We start from the raw sequence: 24,380 nt of genomic DNA on the forward strand, positions 1-24,380 counted from the left end.
ATTTTATCATTAGAAGATCCATGCATTCAGGGGAATTCTGGAGAAACCTTTCTCAGCTGAAGTTCCATGAGAGAATTAAACCCTAGAGGAAATGTTTTCAGTGATTAGTTTATATCTGTATCATTCTAGATGCATACTAGGAAAAAGTTAATTCAATACAGACCATGCATGTCTTAGGGCATGGAAGCTTGTCTCTCAGGGAACCCCTGTTGAGAACAGATGTCCTAAAAAGATACTGTCCAGCAGAAAGAAAATGACCCCAGAAGGAAGGTCTGAGAGTCAAGATCGGGGATGTGGAGCAAAGAAAGGATGCTGACAAATATGCCAATACATGTGAGCAAACATTAATTCAACAAAAATATACTACTGTCTCATTTGAGGGGAAAATCAGTATAAAATTGTAAGGCTAGGAGAAAATGTAGTGTAAGGTGAGAAGCTGTGATGGCCAAAAAGGTCCTCTAAGGTTTCTGTAATACTCAGATATTAGCTTTAGACATTGGTGAATGTGCATGTTAATAAACCTAGCTTAACTCTTAAAAGAAGGTGGCATGTAGTTTTCAAAAAAAAAATCTACAGGGGATAAACAGAACAAGGAACAACTAGAAACTCTAACCAACCAAAGGTAAGAAGGAATAGAACATAAAGAAGAAGAAAAATAAGTACAAGTAGAAAGCACATATTAAGACAGTAAATAAATGCAAATATATTGGCAACCACAGTAAATTTTGTAAATGGACTAAACCCCCTCATCAGAAGGCAAAAGTTGTCAAACAACTTTAAAGAACTCTAAATATAAGACTTTTACAGAGACACACCTTTAACATAAGAACACAAAATAATAGAAAGTTGTCACAATTCATCAAGCTATACACTAAGATTTGTGCATTTTATTATATGTACCTCAGTATAAAAATTTTTTGAAAATTAAAAAAAAAATGACCCAAAGTTGAAAGATAAAAAATATACCATGCAAAATCTTACAAAGAAAGCTGGAGTAACCATATTAATATCAGGCAAAAGGTAGACTTCATGACAAAAGGTGCTTCTAGATATAGAGGGTTACTAATAGTGATAAAAGATCCAACTCATGAGAAAGAAGAGTTCTAGGGTTGTATGTTCTAAAAAATTTACCCTCAAAGTACATAAAGTAAATCGTTCTGGTTCTGGATTTAGAAGAAGACAGAGTGCTTTACACTTGAGAAGAGTTTTTTTGAAATTAGAATATTCATATAAAATCCCTCTTTTAAATGTACAATTCAGTAGTTTTTAGTATAGTATATTTACAAGGTTTGTAACAATCACCACCATCTAAATCCAAGACATCTTTGTCACTCCCCAAAGAAACCCAATACCCATTAACAGGTACTCCGGAAGCCCTTTCCCCCCGCCCAGCCCCTGGCAATCACTGATCTACTTTCGCTGTATAGATTCACCTATTCTGAATACTTCATGTACATGGAATCATACAATATGTGGCCCTTTGTGACTGCCTTTTTTCATTTAATATAATTGTAAGATTCATCCAAGTTGTAACATCTGTCTGTGCTTCCTTTTATGGTGGAATAATATTCCATTATATGAATATATTGCTTTTCCATTCAATTGATGGATATTGGGTTATTTCCACTTTCTAGAAATTGTGAATAATACTGCTATGAACATTCATGGACAAGTTTTTATGGACATATTCTCAATTCTCTTGGGTAGATACCTAGAAGTGGAATGGCTGGGACCTATGGCAACTCTTTGTTTAAACTTTCAGGAGCTGCCCAACTGTTCTCCTGAGTGGCTACACCACTTCACATTCCCACCAACAATGTATGAGCACTTCAATTACTCCATATCCCCCTCATTAACACTTGTCTTTAATCTGTTATTTTTTATTACAGCCGCCCTAGCATGTGAGATGCTAACTCATTGTGGGGTTGATTTGCTGTGCTCCCCTAAAATTCATCCTCTTAAGCATTTAATCTAAAAATGTAGCAATGGAGTAATGTAGCTGGATTACAAGATAACAAAATCATGTGAAATTTCACCTACTTTTCACCAGATACTAGTATTCTTCAGCATTTGTCATGTAAGGATACTGTTTTCTTCAAGGCATATCATCACACTCCTTTTCAGCAGGTTCAAGCAAATAAAACATTTTTTTGCTCGTATGTCCTCCTCAGATGCTATTATTATCTGTTAAGTATAGTATTAAGGCTTTCTTAGCTGAAGCTTTTAAAAAAATCATTAACATGTATAAACTGCTATTCAATCTTTCTGAACATCTTGCATACAGTAAAGGGACAAGGGAGTTTCAAAATATCTTGTATATTATGGAATTTATTTTTGGTTGAAAATGCTTAATTTTTATACAGGGCTGAAATTACTTTCGAAATACAGAGTTGAAGGTCACAAATGAAACATTATACATTTGTAGTTCCTAAATCATTTATAACCTTGGCCATATCTGTCATTTGCCCGTGAGGATTACATGGCACTTTTATTTCCTAATTTTTCAGTTTATAAGTATTCTTTAATTTGCTCTGCTAGACTCAGAAATGATGGCAATGAAATAAAAGAGAAGCATAGATAAATACATCATCTATTATGCTGTCAAACTAAGAAAACTGCTATTTAGTTCTGTATGTCCAAATACCTAATACACAACATATGGACATTTCATAATATCACTAACTGGTGCATAGCAAAACATAATTCAGACAAAATGTTTTCAGTAACATGTTTTGTAGAACAAACTTTGTACCTAGAAGTCACACCTGGGCAGATTTTAAAAATCCTTCAGTAGTTGAAAAATGACAATAATGATGTAGAGCAATTGTCCTGAGAAACTTTATTTTACCTCCATAGACTCAAGTCTATAAGAACGGTCGTCTTATTAAAGTATTATTAAAAATCTGTCCTTTTGAAGTTTGATCAGTGGAATGAAAGTGCTTAGTTTTTGTTGAGCACTTTCTTCTTTTCTCCATATGGTTGTGTTAGGCAGAAAATAGAACTGAGCGGAGTGCAAAGAGAGTAAGGCCAGTAGGTCCACTAATGAGGACTCAAAGAGTTAACCAGTTAAAAATAGAAAGCTCAGAAGGCCAGGAGCAACTTGACTTGGAATGCTGAATACTCCCCATATAAAGAAAAGTACCTCAGCTTAGCCTGTATTTCCACTGTGTCAATCAGAACATACCTTGTAAGATTTGTAAGATTTACTTTAGCTTGCTCAAAGGCCCAGCTTAAGAATTCTATCTTAAAGCTAAGATAGCATTTTAATCAAATGGACCATGGCTCAGCCCACCTTGGAGGCAGGGCAGACAGTCTTGATTGATGTGCTTACAGACAGAAACTGCTATCCTGGAAAAAATCAAAGCAGAAAGAACAAACTTAATGTCGTATCAAAGATGAACATTCTGGGACCATTTGGCAGGTCCGCACCTGGCCCTTTGTTGCATTCCTGAAAATCCTCAATCGCCTATAAAACCCCAGACACTAACCCTTAGGTGCACACCTCTCTCTAAGGTCACCCACACTTTCTAAGTGTGTCACCTTTTCCCATCTTTCAGCGCCTCTTCTGTGAGGCAGCTCACACTCCCCTTTTTCGGGGTGTGCACTTCCTCTCTTTAAATAAAACAAATCTTTCAGAGCACCTATCTTCCCTGAGGTCACCTGCACTTTTTCTCTCTTTAAGTACATAACTTTAAATAAAACTTTTACTCTGCTTTACTACTGTGTCTCTGCCCTTCAGTTCTTTGTTGCAGCAGGGACAAGAACAGAGGAAAGTACACAATGCTCCTGACAGTTATTTTTTATTCTGACTGGCTCAAACATGATTCTTTATAGATGTACATAATTGCACATGATTTTGGAGCCTATCCTCATGAAATTTTTGAAGTGACAAGAATTCCCAAAGACCTTTTTTCCAAGACTCTTGGTTGGAGCAAAATTAAGTAATAAAATAAAATTTAATTTAAAAAGGCATGCTGTTTAATGTTATGAATGGTATACCTCTAACAATTCTAAAATAATAAAAGTTTTAACAATCTTCATTATAACATTTATATTTTTAAATCTACATGATATAATTATATAATGTCTGTATTTTATTCTTTTAAAGTTATCTACTTTACATACATTTGTTGGCTCAAGATATATTCTTCCTTTGAACTTAAAAATCTAATGTAGTCACTTAATTAGCTGTCAATCTATTTCCCTATGTGCCTAATTATTTTAAAGTTCTTAGTAGTTGTTTTTGTACATATTAATACTTTTCATAATAATCATTAATCATTGCTCATTTTACTCTAACTTATCAATAAAAATGCAATATTTCACTTAATGTCACATCTCAAATGTATACCAACATCTGAAAGTGAATATTCAGATACTAACAACAAATTCAAATGGAAAGCCTAATTCTCATTTCAAATAGTGTTAACACTGTTTATATTTGAAATTAACCTAAGTGATCATTTTATCACCGAGAATACCTTGAAGCTGGAAATGGCCCTCTGTGCTCTCACCTGGTCACTAGACTCCATCCACTTCACTACTCAAGGATATTGCTCCAGAAATTCTCCACAGTCTCTCCTACTTCACTACGTTTCACTATTAGCATTTAAGCATGCTGTACTCCTCCCATATAAAATAGAAAAGAAAACAGAACACTACTCTTGACTCAGAGTCAAGAGCCACCAGCTACCATCCATTTATTTATCCCCCTTTCTCTCAAAGATCCTTGAATGATTACTGTCTTCACTTGCAGATTCCTTGTCACCCTTTTTAAATCCATTCCCCCCTCCAAACCCCTGATGCCTGCAGCATATTCACCAGAAACCTCCATATTCCACATCCTCTGGGAGATTCTTGGTCTTGCCTTGACCTGACCTGTCAGCCGCACATCATGCAGTTCACCACTCCTCCTCTGGAATTTGTCTCTTCTGGTGTTCAGGACATCTCCTTTCTGAGCTTTCTTCCTGCTCCCTCTACTCCCCCTTTCTCTGTGTCAGGTGTCCCAGGGCTCATGCTCAGTCTGTCTGCCCTTTCACTAATGATCTCCTCCACGTCCAACTCCCATATCTCTGTCTGTATCCCAGACCTCTCTCCTGAACTGCAGGGTCATGCATTCAACAGCTTACATGACAATCCCCCACTCTCCCACCGAGCACGTCCCTCTTTGATGTTCACACTCTGAGAGTCCAGGCTGGGCTTCTGATGTTCCCCTAAAACCCAATACACTCACAGTCTCTCTCCACAGGCAAGCTAGCAATTCTAGTTTCTCAGGCCACCATGTTGGAGTCATTTCTGAGTTCTTTTTATTTCTCTCACCCAAACAATCTTGGAATCACAGCAATCCCCATGTCTCTGCTTTCAAAATATTTCCAGAAATCCAGCACTTCTCAGCACCTGCACCGCACCCACCAGGGTGCACCAACACTACCCCTCGCTCACATTAATACAATAGCCTTCAAACGTGGTCTCCTTTCTTGCCATGTCTGGCGGTTCTCAACAAAGCAGCCCAAGTAATCTTTTAAAGCATAACTGACGTCATGTCCAAAGCTTGCAGTGGACCCCAATTCCATTCCAAATCAAAGCCTGGCTCTGGAAGGCCCTCCCTGATCAGGCCCCTGAGTTCCTCTGACCTCTTCTCCCACAGTCCTCGCCTTCCCTCCCTCTCCCCATTTGGACCTCCTTGCAGTTCCTGGAACACCCTGTCATGCCCCTGCCTGAGGGCCTGTGTTCCAGGGGTTCTCCCTGCCCTGATAGCCCTTCCACCTTCTGCGCAGGGCCCTGCCCACCATGTTTCAATCTACCCTTCCTTTATCTACTTTCCTTTTGCTATGGGATTTATTCCCTCTGAATACACCCTACACTTACTTGTTCATTTTTGTTGTCTTTTTCCCTCAGCCAGAATGTAAATTTCAAAGGGAAGGGATCCTTATCTGTTTTGTCCACTGATGTATTTCAAACAGCTGAAACAGCCTTCAGTATATATCTGGCCATTAAACATTTGTTGGTTTCACTGTAATGAGTAAAATGTTGTTGAACTTCATTCTTGGCTTTCCACCCTACCAAAGGCTGAGGCTGAAAAGTGATACTTCTAGTCTCTAGGCACACAGGAATCTTCCAGTCAAGACACTTCTTTCGGGGTGAGAAGCCTTGACTACCTATCTAAACTTGCATCTGTTTTCCTTTTATTTTTTTCAAGTCCCAAATCTCCTTCCTGGGACTTTCTATTTTTCTTTTGTTTAGGGTTGAAATTGACTTCATCTGTTCCCAGAAATTCCCCCACTCTGAATTTCTTTGTTCGTGACTCTTTGGAAGCCAGACATCATACATGGATTTCTCATGTAACCCTGAGCCAAGGAACTGGAGAGGATAGGTGAGGAAGGCTGGCTGGAGATACTGTCAGTAAGGAGGAGGTTGAGGAGAGCTACTACAGCATGCCAGGGGCCCAAGTGACTGTACCATCACAGAAGCCACATTTCACATCTTGTCCTCATAACTTTGTCAAGTGTTTTCCTAAAATTCAGATACATTACATTTAAGGCATTAACACTGCATTTAAAAATAAGACATGTGAATGAATGAATAACTGATCTGTAAACCTGTTAATTACTTACTAAAAATAAAAAGTAAAATAGCCAATGAGGTTAGTTTGATATTATGTTATTCTTAAATGTCTTCACTGTACTGATTTCCAGTGAATGAAATTTAACTCTCCCTTGTGCTTGTGTACATTTCTATTCCCATGAGCTATGTGGACACATAAATTCTCAAGGAACCTCGCCCTCTGGGTCTGCTGGAGCTCTGATTTAAGAGTGGTAGGCTGAGCATATCAACAGGACTCCATTTTTTAAAGAAGCATTTCTTATATTTTCTGAACCCAGAATCCTTGACACCAGAAAGGTGGTCTGTGGTCATGACTCCTGTGTATTCCAGATTTGTTACCATCCCAAGCACCTTGCCAGACCACTTTGTTTACATCCTTATTAGGGCAGTACATTTAACTGTAGCCTCTGTTCCCAGGGATTTGAGTATTTCATTATCTGCTTTGGGTTAATATCATCAAAAATTCTGGAAAAGAGTATCTTCTAATATTTAAAAAATGAAAAATCTTGGTTCCTCAGCAAAACACATCTCAAGTTAGTGCTGTAACTGGGGGGAAAATCATGGGGCAAAATACCTTTGAAATGGAAATCAGTCAAAGGGAGAAATAATGTGGGAGATACCCACCTATTTCTTACAAGCAGTCCACTTATGCTCTCCCGTGTCTCTCAAGACCTAGCTGCAGAAGAAGAGACCCCACCCAACCTCTCTGGCCCAGATAAGCCTTTGGCTCCCCCTTGCAATTACCTATTGATACGAAGTTGGACTACTTCTCTTCACACCTTGGAAACACCTATTGATATGGAGATGCACTAAGACCAGAAGAGATTCTGGAAATATTGCAGTTTTACCCATAAGTGCTATGTTTGTAGCACCTTGGTGGTATCTTTAAGCCCAGATAAAGTAAAATTGTTCTTAAGCTGTGAAGAGGGTGTGCCTACAGTTCTGCACTTGCTAGACGGTTAGGAGATAATGATTTTTTTTTTTTTTAGCAATGAGTTACTCACATTTTTCCCCCATACATAAAAACAAGGGACACAGGGGTAGTAGGCTAGTGATTTCAGAGTTTCTATAGCGTGTTAACAATAAATAATGGAAAAAATAATGGAGATGCTGGTATTGTTTAAGTAACTTAAGGATACTCTAATGTGTAACAGATGGCTCTACTGCTTGGCATTATCACCAGTAGTGAGAGGCAAATGTGGGGTGTGGTCTGGGATGGCCTTAATAGGTAAGAAGGGGGCTAACCTTGGACACTTCCTATGTATCATGCGCTAGCTATTATGCCAATCATACCAAACTACTTCCATCATAGTCTTAACAACTATCAAGCTATTATATGTGTTTAAAATGGAGAAAAGTTACTGATTTTGGAGAGTGCAGGGGTGCTTCTGCTCCCTTCATGTCTTCAGGAATGTTGCTGGCCTTGGTATCTTTACTGCGTTGTGGCAGGGTTTGTTTGTTTGTTTTAATACCTCTTATTTGTTTTTGCCTCTCCTTGGTTTAACTTTTGCTACTTGACTATTTGCTTAATGTTCAAATAAAAAGGAACCTTCACACTGAACTCTGCATGTCCTTGTTAAGAAATAAAATCTCATTTTGTTCCTATCAGTATTACAAATTTAAAGCTATGTACAAATGTAGAAAATGGTTTTAAAACATACAGTGGAGGATATTTTCTAGAAACTCTAATTTTGAAAAAATACTAGCCTCCCTAGAAAATGTTTTAGATTTTTTCTTTCAGTAAAAATCTGCATTTTGTTCTGGGGAATTTTGGGTTTGTGATTGTTAGAAAGCCTAAGTTTTTCCCAACTAATACACAATGTCCTTTGTGACATGATTCTGGGCCAGAAAGAATAAGAACTTATTCCTTTCCTAAAAATGTGAGGTTTGTATCTTTTGAAATAAAAAAAATTTAAAGGGCTGGTGAGACAGGGACCGTGGGTGTAGTCAGAGCAGGGTGAGGGCCTCCAGAAAAAGCAAGGCAGGATATTTGCAGTCACAGCAATGTAACTACATGCAAGGAAACCCCCTACTAAAACTCTGTGTTAAACATTCAGCGTTAGAGTCATTCTTCAGTGAGATCAGTGGGTGTACCCCAGATAAAGAAGAGTAGTACATGTTTATTTTATGCTAATCAGTTATAATCATGTGTAAGATTCACTTTAACATGCTAAAAGGCCCAGGCCTATGTGCTGTCTTTCCTCCTTCAGATCTAATGAGGTGATTTTGCAAACTGGGCAAACTAATTTAGCATGCAGACCCAGCCATAAACAACATAGTAAAAGGCAAGAAGGATTCCACCTTAAAGATGATTGCACTTAATTTACTCTTTAGCAAATACTGCCTCAGCCCACCTTGGGGGCTGAGTAGGTGGCCTTGTTTCCTATGCCCCCAGACCAAGATGCTGGTATCTCAGGAAGAAATCAACAGAGGTTACTGGTATCAGGTTAATTGTAAATATCCTAGGACCACTTAATAAGTCCACACCCCTAAGCTTTTTTTCATGTTCTCGAAAAACCCTCAACTGCCTATAAAACCCCTAGGCAACGCACCACCCTGGACTCTCTTGTCATGCCAGGAGCTCTGTCCTTCCCCTTTATCTCTAAATAAAAGCCTGTACCTTGCTCTTATACCTTGAAGTGTTTGTGAAGCTCATTCTTCCGCTTTGTGAACAAGAACCCCGGCATCCCTGGGAGTAGGAATCAAAATGAAACGTGTGGAAACCAAAGTCAGACAATGTTCCTGTGCTACCCCCAGCTTTCACCCTGCTATTCAAGCCTGAATCACACACACTAAGCCTTCAAACGTGAAGACAATTCTGCTTTCGGTTTCACATGGTAAGTCACTACATCAATAACTTTTCTCTTCAAAATCTAAATTGTTTTAAAAGATTGTGTTGTACGTTGCAGCGCCTTTAATACATGCGTGCTGATTACACACGGTTGGGGGTGACTATCCCTGCGCTCAGCGGTGTGGAAGGGCCGGGTAGCACACGCTTGACAGTTCTGCACCTGCTTGCCCGTCACGTGCAGAGAAACAGCTTAGGAAACCTGGAGCGCCTCGGTGAGGCCCGGGAGGCAGGCGGAAGCCGGGGGGAGCGAGGAGACGGCGGAGCGGCCGTGGAGAGACGAGCGTTGGGTGGCCCCGTGGAGATGGAGGGGGTATTGCTCAAAGGGAACCACCCACCGGCCCGCTGGTCCCCTGGAGGCCCCGCCCCGCTGCTAGTCCTCGCCGAGCCCAGCGCACGAGGGCGGGCCGGGCCACAGCCAATGAGCGACCTCGGGCCGGGCGGGCCGCGGCCCAGTTGCCCAGGCGACCCGCGCGCGGCCCCGCCCCCGCGCTGAGACCCTGCTCAGCAGAGTGAGGGCTGCAGTGGGAGCAAGTTCGGACGCGCTCCTGCGCGATGACCATGTGGAGCGTCCGGCGCAGGCCGGGCCGCACGCTGGGACTCCTGCTGCTGATAATCTTGAGTTTCCTGGTGCTCCGCAGGTGAGAGCACCCCGCCCCGCTCCTACCTGACCCAGAGGCCCCAGTCCTCTACAACTTCACCTCTCGCCTCCCACTTACCTGAGGGACAGCCCCAGCAGGCCGAGTTACAGCCACTCGTGAACCCCGAGTTCGCACGGATCAGTCCTCCATCCTCGTCTTTCTTGGAGCTCCCTAGCACTGTACCCCTGGGCAGTCTGCTCCCGCCTGGAGATCCAGGCCTCCCTGAGAGACACTAGGAGCTGCCCTCTCAGTCCCCAGGCGCCTGTGCCCTAGAGCTTCCCCATGCCTGCTCCACGCTGGTGATGCGGGCTCCGCTTTCCTCCTGGATAATCCCAGCCTCTGGGAAAGCCAGCAGCACTAGCTTGCAGATCTCTCCTGGGCACACCCCATCGCTGCCCCGCTTCTAGACCGCCTTGAGGAGCCCCTTCGGCTCCGCTCGTTTCCCAGGTCCCCTGATTCCTACTGCTCCTGCTGGGAGCCTTCTCTATCCAGCAGAGCTCCAGCGCTCCCAGCTATGGTCAGTGCAGCCTGCCCAACTCAGCCATGAGAATGCTGGCCGGTGGTCCTTCTACTTCCTCCGCCTTGAATTTATTTGCCCGGATCTAGAATGTCTTCCTTCTCTACTTGTTCGCCATTCACCAGACACCAGCTCACTCCTTCCAACCCCTGCTTACCAAATGTTGTCTGTGGCAAGTGGTTGTGTTCAGTGATGCAATGATTTACCCACAGGCTGTGTGAGTGCCCTGGCCCAGACTTTTTAAAAACTGTATTTATAGGCTTCTACAGCCCTGACCAGATCTTTCAGGTCGATGCCTGGCACTTTCCATATTCAAAACTCCCAGTGTTGCTGGGAAAGCAGACCAGCACTATCAAATGCTTTGGCACTGAAAGTTAATGTTGAAGAAGTTGAAGTCTGAGCCATCAGAACTGAGGACAGGCATGCCATGCCTCCACCTTATCTTTTGCTTCTTTATCCCCCTTCTTAGTTTCTCTGAACTTCTCTAGAGATAGAGATGTTTTTGATGGAGATAAGTATCTGAACGTTTTTTGCTACCACAGGAACACATGTGGAAACTTTGTATTTTCACCTTTTTGAGACTTAGGTGTCTTTTTTGTCTCATTTTGTCTTTGTTTTGGAGTTAGTGAGGATGCCATCATACTGTTTGGGAGAAGGAATGGTACTCTTCTCACTCTGGGCCCAGAGAGCTAAGAAGCATTTTATTTCTCTAAGTGTTCTTGAGACTCTTTTCCATCTCATCTGTGATCCCTAACCCAGTCCTCTTTAAAAACTGGTTCTGGCTCTTGAGGGATGCTCAGCCTTCCTCCCAAAGCAAGGCTGATGCAAACCCCAGAAGAATTACTCAGAGAAGAGGCAGCTGTGGCCTCTGGCACACAGCAGGGTATCAAGGAACCTGCATCCCAGAGACAAAGGCTACATGTGTGCAGGGAGCATATACTTTGCTCATTGTTGCAGGTCAAGGGTGCAGCAGTCTACATGGGGGTTTCAGATGGGTCATTATGAGGGGCAGGCAGCACTGCAGGGCTGGAGATGGGCCAGGTTATACACCATAATAGTCCACAGGAAAAGGTGTGGGAAGGAGGCTGGGTGTTTGTGTGACAGGACAGAAGATGAGTTACCAGGCAGCTGACTGGCTGTGAAGAAGCCTGAGCTTCCCATGAGTGAGTTAATGTTGTCCCTACCTGGTACAGTGGCCACGGTAGGAGTCAGTCAGTAGGGGGCTTATGGAGTTTCCTGGGATCAGCAACAGAGAATGAATAGCTGTGACTCAAGCCCATGGGAATAGTTTGAAATGGTTGTGAAGGCCATTGTTATTCCTACTATTCTGTCTTTTTCAGCAGTTAAGACAGAGGCCGGAGGAGCTCTGAACCAAGTTCAGGATCATCTTTTAGGGTCCTGTACAATATGTGTTTTTTAAGCATCTTTTTTATTGTATCACCCTGATGATATTGGGCCCTCTACCCAATTCCTTCTGTGTAGCTTGGGCTAGACATCAAGGATCACCACTGGAGGCCAGAGGGGAACATGCCCTTTGTTGTCCCTCTTCCTGCCTTACTCTAACGTTGACTGAGTTATTAAATGAATGGGAGGTGGGGGCCTCTCCCGGTTGACGTTGGGAATGTGGATGTGGCTGGTGAATATAGGTCATGTTGGAACTGGTTACACAGCTGCAGCTTTGTGGAGCTGAGCTGTCAGAGTCAGCCCCTTTCCTGAGCCTCGGGAGGCAATTATTTCGGCAGGGGTGTGTGGCTGGCTGCAGTCTTTTTTTTTTTTCCACGAACTTTACCTTGAGCTGGTTCATGTTCAGTTGTAGCTGTTGGATTACTTCATGTTCAAGAAATAGGAGGACCACGGTGACTTTTGAAGAAGGTTTCAACCTTCAGTTTTTTAGCTTGAACCTGGTCTTTTTCAAAAATTACCTTCAATGAACTATAATTGTCATGCAATAAACTGCACATGTTTAACATGTACAATTTGGTAAGTTTTGACATATACATCCACTGCCACAATTAAGGTAGTGAAAGTCCCCATGAGCCCCAGAAATTTCCTTGTGCCCCTTGGCATCTTGCTGTCCCCCTCCCCAAACACACTGAACTGTTGCTTTCTGCCACTGTTTATTAGTTTGCATCTTCTTGAGTTTTATAGACATGTAATCCTACAGTATGTACAGGCTTCTTCCACTCAGCATATTGTTTTGAGGCCTGTAATTCTTGTATCAAGGTGAACCGTGTCTTTGAGCCACTTGCCTCTCCTCTTCCCAGTCCATGAACAAAAGAATGCCTGCTTGATATTATCAAGGCATTGTTGCCACTCATGACTTTTTTCCTTAATATAAATGCATCACTGAGCAATAATTCAATTAACTCATACCTGAGATTTTAGTTAGTTGGCCAAAGTCAGGAGAGAGGAAAGCTGCCAGATGGGCAATGTGCATCCTGCTTCCTCACAGGGAAGTTCATCTCTTTGCTCAGCTCTAAGTCTCACTGCACTGCACTGGCGTTTTCTGGATTGCAGACCCCAAGCTCTTGCAGGAAGGAAGAGAACCTATCCGCTTCCCCATAGTGAAGGTGGACAGCTTCGCAGTGTGACTGGGTCACTTTCTTTGATCCAAATTAGGCCTGTCCTCTCTTTCAAGGCTTTGTGGACAAATTGTACCTCTCTTCTTGGGCTTCTGTGAGGTCACTGATTTTATGAGCTTTGCCTGTTCTAACTCTGCTTGAGGCCTGAGTCATATTTCCTGGAATGTTCAAACTCTTTGAACATAGTACCTTTCATCTTCTAGAAGTGAAGTTTTCGGCATCTGGGAAGTGTCTCCTTCAGTAGATGCAGCCTCTCTGACACAAGTGGGGACGTATGGCCTCCTGGGCAGTGCTCAGTCAGGAGAAGGGTGGCTGAGCTGGCCTGTTCTGGGAAGATAGATTTGGCTGGGATTCTGTCAGTGCCATGCTGGCCACCCACTGCGGGGGCCCAGGGTGCCTCGGAGCAAGAGCATGAACATTACGGTGTATTTGTGATTAAAGGGACTAGGACTAGGGGACTGCTTAAATAAATTATGTGCCTAATGGACAAATGGGGAAATATGTATATAGCTGTCTTCTTGTATTTTTGGAAAGAATACCCCTGAGATAGACCATTATTGGTAATCACCTTTGGTTGGGGGCCTCAGCCAGGAAACTGGGGCAAAAGCTACATAACATTGGCAACAGATGATCAGAAAGTTGCCCAAAGTGTTTTCTTTACCTTAGGTCAAGGAAGTAGCAAGTGAAATAAAAGCACTTTGATGAAACAACTCAGAGTTCCAGTATAGTGCCTTGAATGCTCTTCTGGTGAAGATTCAGGAGGTTGCTAGAGTTTCAAGAAATCTTTTCAGAACATTTAGTCCCTGAGAAGGACTCTAGCGTCCAGGGCTCCCACCTCATCCACCGTCATCCTGCAGAGTTATTTTTGGTGTAGGAATATTTGCTGTTACCTCTCCACTCAGTTTTATCTTTTGCTTAAGTTTATTGCTCTGGCCATACTGAAAAAGAGTTCCCACTGTGTGACTTCTCCTGGGATAGAAGGTGGGATATAAAATAAAATAAAATAAGAATAAAAAGAGACTCATGGTAAGGAAGCAAATGTTTCTAGATGAGGGTCTTCCCTGTAGAGACTCCTAGTTGACACTCTCTGCTTATATCCTCCCTCACTCAGCAGGACAGTTGATGGGTTATTCCTTTCAATAATATATTGTGTTTTTCCTGAAAATTTTGTTAGTAGGTAACATGGAAAGGAGGAAATATTCAAATAATATAAAGGGGAATATAAAGCCCCCATCCTGGCCCCTAGTATCCCTCTACCCCCAACCAAAGGTGATTACCAATAATGGTCTCTCTCAGGGGTATTCTGTCCATAAATACAAGAAGACAGCTATATACATATTTCCCCATTTGTCCATTAGGCACATAATTTATTTAAACAGTCCCCTAATGATGGACATTGATTGTTTACAATCTTGTAGATACTGCAAAAATAATTGCACTATCAGTTAGATGTATGTACGTGGATTCACTGACCATATGAGATAAGACATTTAAAATAAGTAAGTAAAATAGCACATTCTATTTTCTGTGAAGAAGGTTCTGAGCTCTACAGTCTGAGGGAGAAATTCTGTTTAATCTTTGTATTTGTAGAGATTCTTTGTATCTTGTAAGAACTAGCTCATCTCTTATATCTGTGTAGATAAGTCCTATGTGGTAGGTCTAAAAAATGTGTAATATATTTATATTGTCCTCGGTTTCATGGAATAATTTCTTTCTGATTCCACAAGCATCTCCAAGATCATTCTTGTTGTCAGTAGAGCTCTTTGGGTTACCTAGAGATTTTTCACCTCTCTCTAAGTTGAGATACAATACTTTTTCTATCTATGATGCTGTCAGTGAAAATTCTTTCCACAGTGAAAGTATACTGTCCCATAACATCAGGACACCCTTTGTTGATGTTATGGGGCTAATTATGAATGAAGATTTTTGTTATTTCATGACCAGGTTTCAAGATTTTGTTCTAGTAAAAACGTATTCGCATACCAACTTTCTACAGTAATTAGAAAATGTTGCCATCTGAAGCACCAGCATATCCCCAGACCTCATAGGAGCCACTGGGCCTGATGTGCAGAGCCTGGGTGCTGAACCAGCTGCTGGCTTCCCTAGTAGCCTTTTCAGAGGAAGGGACAGAGGTACTAAGATTGCAGTAGTGCCATGGACCGGCAGATGCTGCAAGATGGCTTTGCATCTCTGCAAAGAGTGTGCTTGCTTTTGGAATGGGTGGTCCAAGCACTCTGGAAATATTTAATGCCTCTCCCAGCAAAGCAGGAGCCCAGAGCTTTGGGCCCAGGCCAAGGAGCACATCCAGGTACCTGGGCCAGATGCAGGCACAGAGTTCTACTTCCCTGGGTCTGAGGTTATCGGGGTTCAATGATTGATCTAGGAAACATGATTCTGGAGTAAAGGCATTAAGGCACTGTCCTGGGCCAAAGTGTGGATAGTTCCTTCCCTATCCAGACTCCCCTACTGAGGGAGGGATGCACAGGGTGAAGACTGGTAAGACTGAAATGCCCCCAAGTAAACAGTTCAGGAGAATGGGATGTCCAAAGATGTTAGACCTTATGGGAGCCTATAACCACATCTGAATCTTAAGGGTAAGGAATAGAAATCTGCATTTTACATCAAGTGAAGGCATTGCTATGTGTGATGATGTCTTTTGGGCAGTTTAATATATTTACCATCTTAATGATGGCCTCTGGCATGCCCACTTGGATGAATGAACCCATGAGTGTTTCCTTGGTCACCAACTTTACTATAATGCCCTGCACCCAGATTCAGTTGCACCTCTGCTTGGGGTAGCTCTAGTAGGGTCACAGTGCACCTGGAAATTTGATTTGTAAATCATCACCTCAGATCAGCAGGTAGGCATTATGTGTAATGTCAAAATAACCAACCTTTGGTACCTGCAAGGACTTACATTCTGGGAATTGAAGGATTATTCCTGCAGTTTTCCCCCTCATGTACTAGGGTCAACACCCTTGGCCAGCTTAACATTGTGTGAGCATTGCCTGGTCTCTGCTGGAGGCCAACTGCTGGCTGGGTCTTCTGCCATCCAGCTGCCCTGTATGACCCTCTCTGCAAGCCAAGAATCAATTCCCAGGCCCGTTCCACACAAAAGAGGCTCTAAGCCTGTCACTTGCTCATCTACCCTTTCCCATTCTAAAACACCCACACGGCACTTTGCCTGTGTCCAGTGACTTCTAGCCTGCATGGGGCCTGCCCTGCTCTCTCTGTCGTCGTGATCCCCTGCACTAAGTGCAGTTGATGCTTGAAAAACACGATTAGAGCTATGTGTGTCCACATACATACAGATTTTTTCAATAAATATATTGGAAATTTTTTGGAGATTTGCAACAATTTGAAAAACATTTTCTTTTCTCTAGCTTACTTTATTGTAAGAATGCACTATCTAATACATAACATACAGTATCTGTGTTATCAGTTAAGGCTTCTTCTGGTCAACAGTTGGCTATTAGTAGTTCAGTTTTGGGGGGAATCAAAAGTTGTATGTCAGTGGCCCTAACCCCGATTGTCCAAGGGTCAGCTGTATAGAGTACAATCTGCTTGGTCCTTCTAGCTCTCCTCCCTCACCAGTTCCCAACCCATGACAGCCGCTCCTCCGCTCAGTGTTTCCATTAGAACCTGTTGTGATGTCTATAGCTTGCATAGCCTATAACACCAGTGAAAAGGGATGGCGGCAGTAGGAACACAGAGGTCTTGTGGCGTGAGGCCCCATCAGGAATCCTGACACAGATGCAGGAACCTTGCCACAGAGAAGAGACAGGTCCTGTTTCTTCCTGGAATGGTCTCCTGGAATGAGGGTGCTGACCAGAACAGGTCTGAAACGTTTCCAGCCATGCCAGAGGGCATTCCCGTGTCATCTTAAGCCCTGCAAATACCGAACAGAGCCAGGCTCTGAGCGGAGCCACCCCAGGGTCAGGTAGGGCAGGGGCCAAGTCCTGCTCTTCAGTTGATTTTTGGACTGAACGTTTACTTATTCTACATGAAGCAAAGATACAAGACAACAGAAACTCCAGAGGAAGGGGTTAATATAAGCTCCAGCTAGGCAGATGCCCTCAGTATCATCAGAAAAACATGTTTCATCATGAATGAACTGATGTAGGAAAAGCAACAGAAACAAGGGCCTCCTCAGGATTTGATTAGCTCCTTGGTAACAAGCCTAATTGGAAGGAAAGTCTCTCTGACCTGATGTTACCATACAGTTTATGTTTCCCTTATCTTATTGTTACTGAGTTAGGTACTCAGGACATTGTGGAGGTTATGATCAGTGTCATGGTCACTGGCTCTAAAGATTATTTCAGTATTAATAACCATTTCCTTGGGGCTTCCTCACTTACGAAGTTCTAACATGTATCATCTCATTTTCTCACAGTGAATTCCTTGGTGAAACCCAACATTTATCACCCTCACTTTATCAGTGAATTCATCCTTTTTATTAATGTATTAAAAACTCATCTAGTAGTCTGCCAGAATATTTTCAGTTGAATTATCCAGAATTTGGAATTTGGTAAGAGCTAGCTTTTGCTACTTGCAGTGTTAATCTCATGCCTCTTAATAAGCACTGAGAGGAAATTTAAAAAGAATCGAGAAATGATAGGCTATAAAGATACTAGCAAAGTGAAGCTCTATCCAGGAAGAGACTATATACACATATATGAGAGGAGAAGGTACAGATTCATGCTTCTCGAACTTTCACCTTGTGTTCTGGCTAAAGTGTTGATTCTGATTCAGTAGGTCTCAGGTAGAGCCTGAGGTTCCGCATTTCTAACAATCTCCAGATAAGACACTGTGCAGGTGCAGACCACATCTGGAGACAGAAACCCGGAAGGAGGTTTCCTAATGATTAGTCATCCACTTGGGGACAGATTCAGAAGTGTGTGTTACTAGCGGCAACCAAGTTAGAATAAGGGGGTCACAGAGAGTCACCTTCAATATCTCTGCACTTTGTGGGGGTAGCAGGGGAGGCTCTCACAACATTTGGGGGCCAGAGTCATAAACAAAAGTGAGGATCGGTGGAATGTGAGCTTGGTGACAAATTGTAGATTGTTCTATGGAAGTTTGCCTAGTGAGTAAGGATTGCTACCTGGCGGAGTGATTACTAAGTTGTATTCTTGCCATCTTTCAAAACAGATTGTGTGTTGTGTGTGTGTGTGTGTGTGTGTGTGTTGTGTGTGTGTGTTTTCACCACTGGACTGTCAGTACGCCCCTGTTATTAAGAAAAAGATCTGTCCACCCATTTCCTCATTCTAGCCTGGTGAGAGCCCAGAGGGAAGGGTGTCTTCCGGGAGAGCCTGGGGGCCGTGAGCCTGGAAACTGGAGCATGAAGGCAGAGTGTGTTCTTTGGAGCAGATATGGTCAAAAGCGAGAGGCCAAACTCCTGTGCCTTCAGACATATTCAGGAGAGTCAGGAGCTTGTAGCCAAAGGAAAGGGCCAGCGGGAAGAGCCGGAGGAAGGGGCTGGCTAGGGAGGCCCAGACAGTGGCCTCAGGGGCCTCCTTTTAGTATCCAAGGGCCTCATCCTCTAGGGCAGAGTCTGCAAAGTTTCCTTTAAAGGGCCATATAGTAAATGTTTTCAGCTTTGCAGACCATAGAACCTCTACTGCAGCAAATGAATGGTGTCCAGGGCAACCACAGATTATAAATGAATGGGCATGGCAGGGTGCCAATAAAACTATTTATAGACATTTAAATGTGAGGATCCCAAATTATTGTGCCCCAAATTACTGTTTTTTAAATTTTTTTCAACCACTTAAAAATGTGAAAACCATTCTTGCAGGCTGCACAAAGGCAGGACTCAGGGTGGATTTGGCCTGCAGCTGGGATTTCCAGACCCCTGACCAAGAGGCTGGGTTGGTCTGGCAGGATTTCAGTGGACAGATCTTTCATTGCAAAATTTTAGAGGTTGTAAGAAGATGGCTTGGCACAAAGTCTAGCACGTAAAATATAATTAGACACTAAATTAAATGGGAAAAAATGGGATCATTCCATATTAGGGACATTACAAAAAAATCCCATGGAGCCTATTCTCTCTAATATGCAAAGTGTGCTAAAATAAACTTATTTTGGATAGCGACACAATTCCTGTACAGCACATCACAGAGAGTTTCATTTATGTCTGATCTTCACAGCAGCCTTTCTGAGCAGTTAGGACAGAAGTTAGCCCTGTGTCACAGAGACAGATTGTGGTGCACAGAGCTAGGGCCACCACGCCAAGGCGACTGCGCTGCTGACAGGGCCAGGCTTCCTCCTGTAGATGCTGTTTTTGTCTTCACCTCCCCATCTGGGTGGTCCTTGGGAAGAGTTGTACTCTAAAATACCATTCATAAGTCACTCAGCATCTGCAACTTTACTCTTTAGAGAAGAAAAAAATGGTTGGATTCCTGGGTTATCTGCAAATGATTGTTTCAGCGATAATGTTGCAGAGATGCCATCCTACAGTGTGGTAGCATACATTTTGGGTCCTGGTGACTGTGAGAAGTAGGAAAAGCAAATAATGATAATTTCCTGTGCCCCTAAGTGGCCTAGACAAAGTCCCAGGGGTCAGTGATGGCTTGGCACCTTCTGCCTCCTTGGCACCCGACTTTCCTGTCTCTCTCCATCCAGGGCCCCCAGCCTGGCCTGCTTCCTCTTATGAAACTCATCCTCGGCTGGTAGCTCTCAGCTTTACCTGTCAGGATCTTTGGAGGAGCTTTAGAAACTACCAATGCCTGTGCCTCCCCTCCAGAGACAGTCCACTGGGCCAGGGGTGGGCCTCAGCACTGGTTAGTTCTGCAAGTTTCCCAGGTGACCCGCTGCAGCCCAGGCTCTGGGAGAGCTGGCAGGTGGCAGCTGTGGCTCCGCCCTGCCCTGGGCCCTCCCCCTCTTGTGTCTCTGGCCTCATCAGGGCCTTTGTCTGGTAAATGGCGCTGGCCCTGTGCTTGTCCCCACCTCTGTGATCACAGCTGCCTGAGGCCATACCCCTGCTTCTTGTCTAGAGCAGTACTTCTCAGTCTGTCTACGAGGAAGAATCATTTTCATTTACTTCTTTTCATAGAACTTTCCAATCTGTTACCTTATAAAATACAACGAAAACACATTATTAGGAAAAGGAAATGAAGAGAAAAAATATGCAAAATACATGCCCAGCCTTTTATAATTGGTGTTAGAAGGCACAGAATTACTCCAATTGCTATAAAAGTACCTCAGTTTGTGCACTGATCTCAGGGAAGACGAGTAGCAGTTGCTGTGAGTGCCAGCCCCAGGCCAACACTGCTGAGGGCTCCGGTCTGCAGCAGCCATGGTGCAGCCTTCTGACCCGTGTGTTGGCCACTCCCTGAATACATAGGCTTTCACTTTTTTATGCTTTGACCCCAAATTTCCTCTGCTTTCTGAAATGCCCTGTCTTCAAGATGCAGGGGAATGTCATCTTCTGTATGAAGCCTTCTCTGACTCCACCTGAATAATTCAGATACCTTCATTCAGCAATTACCTACATATTTCTTCTACTGTCCTCTGCTATCACTAGGCCTGGCTGCCTAATTTGTGGGGCCCTTGTTTATAAAGTATTAAGAATTTCAGAATGGAGATGACAGAGTATCTGAAATGTGTGGGGTCTTTAAAAAAATTATTTTTTAAGGTGTACAAGGTGTTCCTTTTAATCATCTATGTATTACAATAGTGCATTATAGTAATATCACATGACTATAGTACAGTATTATTGTCTATATTCATTGTACTGCATATTAGATCTCTATGGCTTATTTACTGCTCATTGCAAGAGGGCCTTCTGAGTGCACGGCCCTGTGTGGCTGTACAGCTCACTCGCCCACAAGGCGGCTCTGCCCATATCTTTGTGTGCGCCCTGTAGGAGCACTCATGCCACTGAACTGTAATTATCTGAGTGCAATGACGTGGAGAAGACTGTATGTATCAGCATTCCTTATAGGGGCTGTAAAGTGTGTGGTCTGGATGGAGTGAGCTTCCTGAGGAGCACGGGCAGGTTGCAGTGGATTTTCACGAAATGCCGTTAGAATGGCAGCCCTATTAATAGCAGGGTTCTGGCTGCTTTATGGTGTAGGTATGCCGGTGCTGTGGCAGAGATGGAGAGAGAGCAGGTGGGAGGGGCATCCCCTGAGCACACGGGAAAGCACCTATGGGCCGTGTGACATGCGTGTGCCCTATGCCCACGATGTCCGCTGTGGGTCCACATGGCTGGCTGAAGCTGTGTGAAGGAGCCCCCTTTTGAAGATGCAGAGAATTGCTGAATCCACAGTGAAGACTGCTGCTCCCAGCCCTCTTTTGGTTCACACATGTGTGTTTCTTCTAAGAGAAGACAGTCCCCACCCAGTCTGCTTCAGTGTTGATTGAGTGGCTGAGTTGGGCCTTAGCCAGAGCACATCTCCCAGGGGTTCCGGGTTGGCCAGTGCTACAAGATAAGCAGAAGATCAGAGGCCATTTGGGGAGTTTTTCTGTGCATAGGAGCCCTGCTGGCAGCATGCCCAACAATGTCAGGAATGGTAAGGAAAAGTGGGTGTGGAGAAGGCCCCAACTAAAATGGGCTTTTGCCCCAGACTCATGCTGGTGTCTTCTGTCTCCCACTTTCCTAAGTTCCCAGCTGGAAACTTTGCTGGTCCCCACAGCATCTCTTGCTGGTGTTCTCTTGTGGCCTTTAGGAGACAGGGTGGGAAAGGAGGGGATGGAATACTGGGGGCACTGAGTCACGGGATCATTTTGAGGGGCTCCCCTTGCCCAACCCAGGAACACAAAGAGGTGCTTTTTCAGGAACTGAAAGTTTCCAACAGCCCTCCTTGGTGGGGCTCTCTGTCAGGCTGGATTAACTCTTGGTTAACATTTAATCTTTAGTTTATAATTAAAACTTGGAAATTTGGCCAACAAATAGATGCTGTTTCTAACCTCATTCCAGGTATCTGCACCTCGGGCCGGGCACCAGTGACCATGAGGCGGCTCAGAGGCACTCTCTCAAGTAGTTGCCGCGTGATGTGTAGTGGCCGGCAGCGCTGGCGGTGGTGGGAACTGGGAGGCCGCGAGAGTCACGCCGCACCTTTCCTTGAGGCCCGCCCCACCACCACCCAGCCCCGGCTGCAGGAGGCAGGTTCGCAGTGCACTGGGAACACCTTCCCATGCGGGGCCCGCTCGGTTCTCTCCGTCCTGTTAGTACATAGTCTCCATGCTGAATGTGCGTTTGTCTTGTTCTGACCGCAGCCCCAGCGTGCTCTTCCCAGCAGCGGGGCCAGGTGTGTGAGCGGGGCTGTAGAAGGACTCTTTCCAAAGTTTGCCCGAGCTGGAGGGTGAATGCCTTGGAAGAAGGCCCTCTTTGGAAAGGAATGCTGGGGGTCTGTGGGGGAGGGGAAGCCTGTCTCTTCTCTCTCTTAAGACTCTGCTCCTGCTCGCTGCTGAAGCTCCAAGCTTCCCCACTGCCCTCCCCCTGCAGGCTGGACTGGCGGAATCTGATCCTCCCGTGGCTAAGGCACCGGCAGACAGGGCTGCAGGCCAAAGGCCAAAACTTCGTGCTGGAGGACTCCCCCTTCTGGATCTTCGGGGGCTCTGTGCACTATTTCCGTGTGCCCAAGGAATACTGGAGGGACCGCTTACTGAAGATGAAAGCCTGTGGCTTAAACACCCTTACCACGTGAGTGTGGCCCGCTCCTGCCCCCTGCCTCGTTACCCTGTGGGGCTCCTTGCACCTGTGTCCAGGGCTGCCTTGTGGCAGGAAGATCCCAAACCAGAGCGGCCCCTAAATGGAATCTTTGGGCCGAGCTTTGTGAGGAAAATATAGGAGGAACAAGTAGCCTGTCCCCTCTGCTATGGTGTCCTGGCTTAGACCTTACCCAGTAAGTCTCCCCTCTCCCTAATCCCTACAGCTTCCCATTCGTAGGGATGGAAAGATGGGAAATGGGTAAGGTCTAGAGGAGCAGAAAGAGCAACATATACAAAGGAGTATAGGTGGAGGAGGTGATTAAGTTATCATGAATTATTTTGTTGACAAGCATTCCACTCCCCAGTTTATATAGCAAATAAGTATAATTTCCTCCAAACAGCTGCCTTGAGAAGCTGTCAGCAGCGGTCCGTGCTCCTTGTTAGCATTACCTTTAGAATGTCATGGCTTTCCCCCTAGTCCCTAGCACAGGGATTTGCATGTGGCTGACACTCAGGAATAAGTTGATATAAATCATAAAATGTGCTCAGTTACGAAAAATCCCGATCTCTTCCTGGATTTATTTTTCAAAATTGCCAACAGATATTTGAGTCTAAGTCTATGAAACAAAGTGTGCTACCAGGCTGGGTTATTCTGTTCCCAGGCAAAAATATGTGATTACAAATCAAGGACATGCATTTTCTTGGGTGGTTTATGAGCTGACTTTGAAGACAATTTCTAAAAAGGGTTACAGGAATGGTCTGAGCTATGACATCATAGTAGAACAAATGTGTATAACTTTGAGAAAAATTATAAAATGATCCACTCATTTGCGTAGGTAAGTTCTGATCCTGGGGGTACCTTCACACATTAGGATTCTTGAAGCTTGTAGGAATACTGCAGGGTAAACATTCTGCCCTATAAAAAAAGGATGTATTTGCTTAAACATGGGGCTCTTTAAGTTGAATTGAAAGCAAGCAAGCCTCGCCTCCTTTTCCGTGCACATAGTCTTTGCAGTGGGAGAGGGCTCGGCCAGAAGCCAGGCTCGGTGGAGTTCCGCAGAGGAGCAGCCGTCATCACCATCATGAGACGTTGCTGCACACTTTTGCCCCTTAGAGAACTTGCTTCATTTCCTTTTCTTCTCTTTAGAGTTAGACCCTCCATTCTGTTACAGGGTTTGGAATTCTACATGCTTCACTAACAATAGGACAGATAATTGAGGCTTTCTTTTTCTTTGCATTCAACTGTTTTTCCTGTCCAGTTACTTCTTTCCTCTGACGAAGAGAGAGAAAGAGGGGCAGGGAGGGAGGGAGGTGGGGGGAGCGCATGCTCAAGCTGACCCGTGGTCATATCTTATGTGTCACTCAAATTTTGTCAGCCTCTCTTCCTTCTAAGAAGACAAGGTTCTAGTCCCCTGGAGACTGGCTCTAGATTCTCTAGGGTCCCTCAATCTCTTCAGTTAGTTTGTGGTTCCTGCCTGACACCATTAAGACAGTGTACCTAAGGAAATGCAGCCTCTACCACCATAATGGGT

At 44.1% G+C, this 24,380-nt stretch overlaps 1 protein-coding gene across 6 annotated transcripts in view; it reads left to right on the forward strand.

Annotated features, from left to right (window-relative positions):
• Positions 1–9,944: 9,944 nt before the first annotated feature.
• The window catches only part of GLB1L2 (galactosidase beta 1 like 2), a 39,537-nt gene continuing 25,101 nt past the window's right edge, over positions 9,945–24,380 (forward strand). For 5 of the 6 annotated variants that reach the window (XM_073239429.1, XM_073239428.1, XM_073239431.1 and 2 more), the window contains exons 1-2: positions 9,945–10,092; positions 22,643–22,840. In XM_073239429.1, coding sequence (XP_073095530.1) covers positions 10,007–10,092; positions 22,643–22,840 — 284 coding nt within the window. In that variant the 5' untranslated portion in view covers positions 9,945–10,006. Of the gene's footprint in view, positions 10,093–22,114; positions 22,304–22,642; positions 22,841–24,380 lie in introns of all 6 variants that reach the window. The other variant, XM_037013774.2, reaches the window with a different exon arrangement.

The sequence above is a fragment of the Manis javanica genome, chromosome 6 (assembly GCF_040802235.1).
Source record: "Manis javanica isolate MJ-LG chromosome 6, MJ_LKY, whole genome shotgun sequence".
Classification (NCBI taxonomy): domain Eukaryota; kingdom Metazoa; phylum Chordata; class Mammalia; order Pholidota; family Manidae; genus Manis; species Manis javanica.